This window comes from Monodon monoceros, unplaced genomic scaffold, assembly GCF_005190385.1.
Source record: "Monodon monoceros isolate NGI ecotype Baffin Bay Population unplaced genomic scaffold, NGI_Narwhal_1 Super_Scaffold_12, whole genome shotgun sequence".
NCBI lineage: Eukaryota > Metazoa > Chordata > Mammalia > Artiodactyla > Monodontidae > Monodon > Monodon monoceros.
Window position 1 is genome coordinate 32,107,938 of NW_021703768.1, and position 10,795 is coordinate 32,118,732.

Below are 10,795 nucleotides of genomic sequence, written 5' to 3' on the forward strand. Positions count from 1 at the left end.
GCACTAGAGGGTGGCATGGCAGCTCGGGGGCGGGGGGGAGAAGCAGGCGGGAGGCTGGTGAAGAACACGTGTGGGTGTCAGAATCCCCCGTCTCCTCGTCCACTGTGGGTGTGAGCTCCACGAGAGCAGACGGGGGCTTGTGCCTGCAACTCCAGCCCTGAGCACAGGTCATGCAAAGCAGGAGCACGATGCCATGCAGTGAATGAGTGGGTGGGCCAGCCCCTCTCTTCCTTTCAAGGGAGACTGCTACCCCATGGGTGGGCTGAAGGCATTGTGGAGACACGACAGTGATGAAATGCTGTGGGGTGAGGTGGGATGGGATGGTCGGTGTGGGCAGAGAGGGGAAAGCATCCGCGAGCACGGATGGGTGAGGTGCAGAGGCTGGCAGAAGGGGGCCATGCTGAGGTTTGGTTTCCTCATCCTGCCAGATCTCAGCCTAGGCGATAAGGGAGGCCCAAGGTTGGGGGTGAGGAATTAGCATGGGTTAGGACAGCGTGGCCAACGGGAGAGGGAAATTTTCCAAGAAATAGGGGAAAGAAGTAATTTCTCTAACTGATGTATATTTAAGGGTTCAGTAAAAAGCCATGGAAAGGTTTTTTGAACAAAATTTGCATTCATAAGCAACTACTACTAGACACAAGACCACAACTTGGCTGGGAATACAGAAGACTTCGGATATGACAGCTTCTTGACTCAATGTGACTAAAAATCCACAAGGTAACCTGCGCTGAGGCTGCAAGGCCTCTGAGTCGGGAAATCCTCAAGGAACAATGATTTGTTCCAAGCTGCAGTAACTGTCTGGAAGCTGATAGCCAGACCATTGTTAGTTCTGTAAATTACTGTGTCCTGATGGACACACAGAAAAGGTAGGAATATAGTTCTTGAATTAAAAGATAACATAGTGAGAGCCATTAAATACCTAATTTAAATCAGCAGGTTATCTTGCTATGGGCGTTCACATCTCTCTCCCTTTTCTTCCTTTTGACTCCATACCACTACCTGCAGACCTCTCTTCTACGGTATGCACTGCTATCTGGGCTCTGGACGATATTGTGTGTCTCAGAATGTACGGCGTGTCCCCAATTCCTTCCTTCTGATGTGCCCACAACTGACTGAAATGAAGAACCAGTTACATAACAAGCAGTAAGACACTGCCTCAAGCAAGAACTGGAAAGATACTTAAGACCCAAACCGGACCAAATTTTCTGCCTCTCCGAGTGGGTAGTCATAGAAAGGTGCTCCCATATTAGTGTGGGATAGCAAGGGGGACCAGGGAATGACTCAGAAGAGGAGTTAACTAGAAGAGGCAGGAGTGGCCACTGAAAACTTGTGACTCAAAAAGCTGTCAAGGCAGCTAAGGAGGAATGGACTAGGCACTGGTAATCCATCAAATTTACAGGGGGGCACTAAGGAATTTTAAAATTACACTGCAGTTGTTTTCTTAAAGCTTACACTGAAGATCTAATTTAGACTTTAAGAAGAATTTCTTATCAGTAAAGGATTCCTATTAATAAAGAATGCCTTATCAACAGAGCTGCCATTTAAAATGAGTATTTGTTCCTGCCTCACAGTTTGAAAATAGCCCAGCTGGCTAAGTATCAACTGTCATGGTCTTGGGGAGATATGTGAAAATGGTATCTGAATAAACTGTTAAGATATTTCTAAGAGTAAAGTCCACTACCATAACTCTACAACATTACGTGTTAAAGTAACTGGGTTTAGTAATATTTTATCCATCCGTGTAGATGCTTCAAGTCAATATTAATGACTGCTGCCTCTCAACGTCAACACGTGACATTAATCTGCCTGTTCCTCCGTACGCATCAGGAGCAGCAGGGTATACGAGAAGAAAGCTGGCATTTATGAGAGCAAGCAACACCTTCCAAATGTTGCACCTTAATTTCTTGTTCTTATATACTGCTTTTATCTTAAGTACTCACCATTTGGAATTTCCATACTAGCTATTTTAGAAGGTGGCGATGAGCCCACAGAATTTTTTGCCACCACACTGATGATGTAGTCACTTTTATCAAGTTGTATTTCTGCCTTATGTTGAGGATCAGGAATTTCAGAAAGGGATTGTGTTTCCTCGTCGGACGAACATGATACATTATAGGAGAGTATTTTTCCATTAGCTTCATTAATGGGTAAAGGCTACAGAAACAGAAAAATAAATTCTGTTATAAAAACCTGCGAGGAGCGATTATGTGACAAGGCAAGGCCATCGAGTCCAAACTGGACACTCTGCTAATCTTAACAAAGTAACGTTAGAAAAGATGAAGTCGTTAACAGTGCACAACACAGATTTAAAATCCACTGAGATAAATCAGGAAAGTGATTCTGAAGAAACACTACACTTGCTGTAAGCAGTAAGAGCACACAGAAATATAAAAATTAAGTAACAAAATATTTAGCCTCATATTTTTCAGAACTAAACCAAAAGGAGTGATGAGCAACATTCTTCTACTTAAAAAATAAAATATTAAAAAGTATGGCATCATGTTTTTTTAAACAGTTTTTGCTTTCTCATTTTAAAGGAGTACTTGCTGATTATAGAAAACATGGAAAATACTAAAAAGTTGGAAGAAAGCAAGAAAAGTCTCCCATATTCCCATCTCTTAAATACACTTACCTTGTGATATTCCCTTCAAGTTGTTTACCTAGATGGAGACTTTTATTAAAATTGTTTCAATCATACTATACAATTTACATTTTTTGCTCTTCTATAATAAAAATTTGTCCATAATACAGTTATATACATTTTAATAGCTTTATATTTCATGTATCATTTTTATCACTTTACTTGAATATTCCTTAAATAAGTGAAATTTAAGTTGTTCCCAATTTTTCACAATACTAAAATGAATCTTTTGGTGCAACATATTTTTTTCATGGCTAGGATTAATATTTTAATGTGGGTTCCCAAAATTGGACTTACTCGATAAAAGGAAAAAAAAAAAAAAGAAGTTTGAATGTTTAACATCTTTATTGGAGTATAATTACTTTACAATGCTGTTAGTTTCTGCTTTATAACAAAATGAATCACCTATACATATACATATATCCCCATATCTCCTCCCTCTTGCTTCTCCCTCCCACCCTCCCAATCCCACCCCTCCAGGTGGTCACAAAGCACCGAGCTGGTCTCCCTGTGCTATGCAGCTGCTTCCCACTAGCTATCTATTTTACGTTTGGTAGTGTATATACGTCCATGCCACTCTCTCACTTCGTCCCAGCTTACCCTTCCCCGTGTCCTCAAGTCCATTCTCAACGTCTGTGTCTTTATTCCTCTCCTGCCCCTAGGTTGTTCAGAAACATTATTATTTTTCTAAGATTCCATACAGATGTGTTTGCATATGGTATTTGTTCTTCTCTTTCTGACTTACTTCACTCTGGATAACAGACTCTAGGTCCATCCACCTCACTACAAATAACTCAATTTCATTTCTTTTTATGGCTTAGTAATACTCCATTGTATATATGTGCCACATCTTCTTTATCTATTCATCTGTCAATGGACACTTAGGTTGCTTCCATGTCCTGGCTATGGTAAATAGAGCTACAATGAACATTGTGGTACATGACTCTTTCAATTATGGTTTTCTCAGGGTACATGCCCAGCAGTGGGATCGCTGGGTCGTATGGTAGTTCTATTTTTAGTTTTTTAAGGAACCTCCATACTGTTCTCCATAGTGGCTGTATCAATTTACATTCCTACCAACAGTGCAAGAGGGTTCCCTTTTCGCCACACCCTCTCCAGCATTTACTGTTTGTAGATTTTCTGATGATGGCCATTCTGACTGGTGTGAGGTGACACCTCATTGTAGTTTTGATTTGCATTTCTCTAATAATTATTGATGTGGAGCATCCTTTCATGTGTTTGTTGGCAATCTGTATATCTTCTTTGGAGAAATGTCTATTTAGGTCTTCTGCCCAGTTTTGGATTGGGTTGTTTGTTTTTTTGATATTGAGCTGCATGAGCTGCCTGTAAATTTTGGAGATTAATCTTTTGTCAGTTGCTTCATTTGCAAATATTTTCTCCCATTCTGAGGGTTGTCTTTACATCTTGTTTATGGTTTCCTTTGCTGTGCAAAAGCTTTTAAGTTTCATTAGGTCCCATTTGTTCATTTTTGTTTTAATTTCCATTTCTCTAGGAGGTGGGTCAAAAAGGATCTTGCTGTGATTATGTCATAGAGTGTTCTGCCTATGTTTTCTTCTAAGAGTTTTATAGTCTCTGGACTTACATTTAGGTCTTCAATCCATTTTGAGTTTATTTTTGTGTATGGCGTTAGGGAGTGTTCTAATTTCATTCTTTTGCATGTAGCTGGTCAAGTTTTCCCAGCACCACTTATTGAAGAGGCTGTCTTTTCTCCATTGTATGTTCTTGCCTCCTTTATCAAAAATAAGGTGACCATATGTGTTTGGGTTTATCTCTGGGCTTTCTATCCTGTTCCGTTGATCTATATTTCTGTTTTTGTGCCAATGCCACACTCTCTTGATTACTGTACCTTTGTAGTATAGCCTGAAGTCAGGGAGCCTGATTCCTCCAGCTCCGTTTTTTCTTTCTCAACATTGCTTTGGCTATTCGGGGTCTTTTGTGTTTCCACACAAATTGTGAAGTTTTTTGTTCTGGTTCTGTGAAAAATGCCCTAGGTAGTTTGACAGGGATTGCAATGAATCTGTAGACTGCTTTGGGTAGTAGAGTCATTTTCACAATGTTGATTCTTCCAATCCAAGAACATGGTATATCTCTCCATCTGTTTGTATCATCTTTAACTTCTTTCATCAGTGTCTTATAGTTTTCTGCATACAGGTATTTTGTCTCCTTAGGCAAGTTTATTCCTAGGTATTTTATTCTTTTTGTTGCAATGGTAAGTGGGAGTGTTTCCTTAATTTCTCTTTCATATTTTTCATCATTAGTGTATAGGAATGCAAGAGATTTCTGTCCATTAATTTTGTATCCTGCTACTTTACCAAATTCATTGATTAGCTCTAGTAGTTTTCTGGTAGCATCTTTAGGATTCTCTATGTATAGTATCATGTCATCTGCAAACAGTGACAGCTTTACTTCTTTTCTGATTTGTGTTCCTTTTATTTCTCTCTCTTCTCTGATTTCTGTGGCTAAAACTTCCAAAACTATGTTGAATAATAGTGGTGAGAGTGGACAACCTTGTCTTTTTCCTGATCTTAAGAGGAAACGGTTTCAGTTTTTCACCATTGAGAATGATGTTGGCTGTGGGTCTGTCATATATGGCCTTTATTATGTTGAGGAAAGTTCCCCCTATGCCTACTTTCTGGAGGGTTTTTTATCATAAATGGGTGTTGAATTTTGTCAAAAGCTTTTTCTGCATCTATTGAGATGATCATACGGTTTTTCTCCTTCAATTTGTTAATATGGTTTATCACATTGATTGATTTGCGTTATTGAAGAATCCTTGCACTTCTGGGATGAAACCCACTTGATCATAGTGTATTATCCTTTAAATGTGCTGTTGGATTCTGTTTGCTAGTATTTTGTTGAGGAATTTTGCATCGAAGTTCATCAGTGATATTGGCCTGTCATTTTCTTTCTTTGTGACATCTTTGTCTGGTTTTGGTATCAGGGTGATGGTGGCCTTGTAGAATGAGTTTGGGAGTGTTCCTCCCTCTGCAATATTTTGGAAGAGTTTGAGAAGGACAGGTGTTAGCTCTTCTCTAAATGTGTGATAGAATTCGCCCCTGAAGCCATCTGGTCCTGGGCTTTTGTCTGCTGGAAGATTTTTAATCACATTTTCAATTTCAGTGCTTGTGTTTGTTGTGTCCATATTTTCTTTTTTTAAAGAAACTGCTTTTATTTATTTATTTTTGGCTGTGTTGGGTCTTCGTTTCTGTGCAAGGGCTTTCTCTAGTTGCGGCTAGCAGTGGCCACTCTTCATCGTGGTGCGCAGGCCTTTCACTGTCGCGGCCTCTCTTGTTGCGGGGCACAGGCTCCAGATGCACAGGCTCAGTAGTTGTGGCTCACAGGCCTAGTTGCTCTGCAGCATGTGGGATCTTCCCAGACCAGGGCTTGAACCTGTGTCCCCTGCATTGGCAGGCAGATTCTCAACCACTGCGCCACCAGGGAAGCCCCCATATTTTCTATTTCTTCCTGGTTTAGTCTCAGAAGGTTGTGCTTTCCAAAGAATTTGTCCATTTCTTCCAGGTTGTCCATTTTACTGGCATAGAGTTGCTTGTAGTAATCTCTCATGATCCTTTGTATTTTTGCAGTGTCAGTTGTTACTTCTCCTTTTTCATTTCTAATTTTGTTGATTTGAGTCTTCTCCCTTTTTTGCTTGATGAGTCTGGCTAACAGTTTATCAATTTTGTTTATCTTCTCAAAGAGCCAGCTTTTAATTTTATTGATCTTTGCTACTGTTTTCTTCATTTCTTTTTCATTTATTTTTGATATGATCTTTATGATTTCTTTCCTTCTGCTAACTTTGGGGTTTCTTTGTTCTTCTGTCTCGAATTGCTTTAGGTGTAAGGTTAGGTTGTTTATTTGAGATGTTCCTTGTTTCTTGAGGCAGGATTGTATTGCTATAAACTTCCCTCTCAGAACTGCTTTTGCTGCATCGCATAGGTCTTGGGTTGTCATGTTTTCATTGTCATTTGTTTCTAGGTATTTTTTGAGTTCCTCTGGTTTCTTCAGTGATCCTTGGTTATTTAGTAGTGTATTGTTTAGCCTCCATGTGTTTGTATTTTTTACAGATTTTTTCCTGTAATTGACATGTAGTCTTATACCGTTGTGGTTGGAAAAGATACTTGATAAGATTTCAATTTTCTTAAATTTACCAAGGCTTCATTTGTGACCCAAGATATGACCTATCCTGGAGAACGTTCCATAAGCACTTGAGAAGAAAGTGTATTCTGTTGTTTTTGGATGGAATGTCCTATAAATATCAATTAAGTCCACCTTTTTAATGTATCATTTAAAGCTTCTGTTTCCTTATTTATTGTCATTTTGGATGATCTGTCCATTGGTGAAAGTGGGGTGTTAAAGTCCCCTACTATGATTTTGTTACTGTCGATTTCCCCTTTTATGGCTGTTAGGGTTTGCCTTTTGTACTGAGGTGCTCCTAGGATGGGTGCATAAATATTTACAATTGTTATATCTTCTTCTTGGATCGATCCCTTGATCATTATGTAATGTCCTTCTTTGTCTCTTCTAATAGTCTTTATTTTAAAGTCTATTTTGTCTGATATGAGAATTGCTACTCCAGCTTTCCTTTGATTTCCATTTGCATGGAATATCTTTTTCCATCTCCTCACTTTCAGTCTGTACGTGTCCCTAGGTCTGAAGTGGGTCTCTTGTGGACAGCACATATACGGGTCTTGTTTTTGTATCCATTCAGCCAGGCTATGTCTTTTGGTTGCAGCATTTAATCCATTTACATTTAAGGTAGTTAACGATATGTATGTTCCTATTACCATTTTGTTAATTGTTTTAGGTTTGTAATTTTAAGTTATTTCCTTCTCTTGTGTTTCCTGACTCGAGAACTCCTTTTAGCATTTGTTTTAAAGCTGGTTTGGTGGTGCTGAATTCTCTTAGCTTTTGCTTATCTCTAAAGCTCTTAATTTCTCCGTCAAATCTGAATGAGATCCTTGCTGGGTAGAGTAATCTTGGTTGTAGGTTTTTCCCTTTCATCACTTTAAATATGTCCTGCCAATGCCTTCTGGTTTGGAGAGTTTCTGCTGAAAGATCAGATGTTAACCTTATGCGGATTCCCTTGTATGTTATTTGTTGCTTTTCCCTTGATGCTTTTAATATTTTTTCTTTGTATTTAACTTTTGATAGTTTGATTAATATGTGTCTTGGCATGTTTCTCCTTGGATTTATCCTGTATGGGACTCTCTGCACTTCCTGGACTTGATGACTATTTCCCTTCCCATATTAGGGAAGTTTTCAGCTATAATCTCTTCAAATATTTTCTCAGTCCCTTTTTCTCTTCTTCTTCTGGGACCCCTACAGTTCCAATGTTGGTGCATTTAATGTTGTCCCAGAGGTCTCAGAGACTGTCCTCAATTCTTTTCGTTCTTTTTTCTTTATTCTGCTCTGCAGTAGTTATTTCCACTATTTTATCTTCCAGTCACTTATCCCTTGTTCTGCCTCAGTTATTCTGCTATTGATTCCTTCTAGAGAACTTTTAACTTCGCTTATTGTGTTGTTCATCATTGTTTGTTTGCTCTTTACTTCTTCTAGGTCCTTGTGAAACGTTTCTTGTGTTTTCTCCATTCTATTTCCACGATTTTGGATCACCTTTACTATCATTACTCTGAATTCTTTTTCAGGTCGACTGCCTATTTCCCTTCATTTGTTTGGTCTGGTGGGTTTTTACCTTGCTCCTTCATCTGCTGTGTGTTTCTCTGTCTTCTCATTTGGCTTAACTTACTGTGTTTGGGGTCTCCTTTTCGCAGGCTGCAGGTTCGTAGTTCCCGTTGTTCTTGGTGTCTGCCTCCATTGGATAAGGTTTGTTCAGTAGGTTGTGTAGGCTTCCTGGTGGAGGGGACTGGTGCCAGTGTTCTGGGGGATGAGGCTGGATCTTGTCTTTCTGGTGTGCAGGACCACGTCCAGTGGTGTGTTCTGGGGTGTCTGTGACCTTATTATGATTTTAGGCAGCCTCTCTGCTAATGGGTGGGGTTGTGTTCCTGTCTTGCTAGTTGTTTGGCACAGGGTGTCCAGCACTGTAGCTTGCTGGTCGTTGAGTGGAGCTGGGTCTTAGTGTTGAGATGGAGATCTCTGGGAGAGCTTTCACCGTTTGGTATTACGTGGAGCTGGGAGGTCTTGGTGGACCAATGTCCTGAACTCGGCTCTTCCACCTCAGAGGCTCAGGCCTGACACCCGGCCTGAGCACCAAGACCCTGTCAGCCACATAGCTCAGAAGAAAAGGGAGAAGAAAAAGACAGAAAAAAATAAAATAAAGTTATTAAAATACAAAATAAAAAAAATTATTAAAAATAACCAAAATTGGGCTTCCCTGGTGGCGCAGTGGTTGATAATCCACATGCCAATGCAGGGGAAACAGGGTCGAGCCCTGGTCCAGGAAGATCCCACATGCCGTGGAGCACCTAAGCCCATGCGCCACAACTTCTGAACCTGCACTCCAGAGCCTGAGAGCCACAGCTACTGAAGCCTGCGTGCCTAGAGCCCGTGCTCCGCAAGAAGAGAAGCCACTGCAATGAGAAGCCTGCGCACAGCAACAAAGAGTAGCCCCCACTTGCCACAACTAGGGATAAGCCCACGCACAGAAAGAAAGACCCAATGCAGCCAAAAATAAATAAATAAATGTATAAATTAATTAACTAATTAATCAAATAATTAAAAGTAATAAAGAAAAAAAAAGAAAGGAAGAAGGGAGCAACCAAACCCAAAAACAAATCCATCAATGACAATAAGTGCTAGAAACTATACAAAAACAAAGAAAACAAAAAAAACGGACAGACACACCCCTAGGACAAATGGTAAAAGCAAAGCTATACAGACAAATTCACACAAAGAAGCATACACATACACACTCGCAAAAAGAGAAAAAGGAAAAAATATATGTATCTATATAAAAAAAAAAGGAAGAGAGCAACCAAATCAATAAACAAATCTACCAATGATAATAAACTCTAAATACTAAACTAAGATAAACATAAAACCAGAAACAAATTAGATGCAGAAAGCAAACCCCAAGTCTACAATTTCTCCCGAAGTCCACTGCCTCAACTTTGTGATGATTCGTTGACTATTCAGGTATTCCACAGATGCAGGTACATCAAGTTGATTGTGGAGATTTAATCCGCTGCTCCTGAGGCTGCTGGGAGAAATTTCCCTTCGTCTTCTTTTTTCACACAGCTCCTGGGGTTCAGCTTTAGACTTGGCCCCGCCTCTGCGTGTAGGTCACCTGAGGGCGTCTGTTCTTCGCTCAGACAGGACGGGGTTAAAGGGGCAGCTGATTAGGGGGCTCTGGCTCACTCAGGCTTGAGGGAGGGAGGGGTACGGAATGCGGGGCGAGCCTGCAGCGGCAGAGGACGGCGTGACGTTGCACCCGCCTGAGGCGCACTGTGTATTCTCCCAGGGAAGTTGTCCCTGGATCATGGGACCCTGGCAGTGGCGGGCTGCACAGGCTCCCCAGAAGGGAGGTGTGGAGAGTGAACTGTGCTCGCCACTCACATGCTTCTTGGTGGCTGCAGCAGCAGCCTTAGCGTCTCATGCCTGTCTCTGTTGTCCACACTGATAGACGCGGCTCATGCCCGTCTCTGGAGCTCGTTTAGGCGGTGCTCTGAATCCCCTCTCCTTGTCCACCCCAAAACAATGGTCTCTTGTCTCTTAGGCATTTCCAGACTTTATCCCATACTTCCTCCTGGCTAGCTGTGGTATACTAGCCCCCTTCAGGCTGTGTTCACACAGCCAACCCCAGTCCTATCCCTGGGGTCTGACCTCGGAAGCCCGAGCCTCAGTTCCCCAGCCCCGCCCACCCCGGCGGGTGAGCAGACAAGCCTCTCAGGCTGTTCGGCACCGATCCTCTGTGTGGGAATCTCACCTCTTTGTCCTCTGCACCCCCGTTGCTGCGCTCTCCTCTGTGGCTCCGAAGCTTCCCCCCCCCCGCCACCCCCTGTCTCCGCCAGTGAAGGGGCTTCCTAGTGTGTGGAAACTTTTCCTCCTTCACAGCTCCCTCCTAGAGGTGCAGGTCCCATCCCTATTCTTTTGTCTCTGTTTTTTCTTTCTTTCTTTTGCCCTTCCCAGGTATGTGGGGAGTTTCTTGCCTTTTGGGAAGTCTGAGGTCTTCTGCTA

General features: G+C 41.4%; 1 protein-coding gene across 3 annotated transcripts in view; it reads right to left on the reverse strand.

Moving 5' to 3' along the window:
* Positions 1-10,795, reverse strand: part of LIFR (LIF receptor subunit alpha) — a 91,940-nt gene that overhangs the window by 17,918 nt on the left and 63,227 nt on the right. For all 3 annotated transcript variants that reach the window (XM_029216100.1, XM_029216101.1, XM_029216102.1), the window contains exon 13: positions 1,941-2,154. In XM_029216100.1, the coding sequence (XP_029071933.1) occupies positions 1,941-2,154 (214 nt within the window). The remainder of the gene's footprint in view (positions 1-1,940; positions 2,155-10,795) is intronic.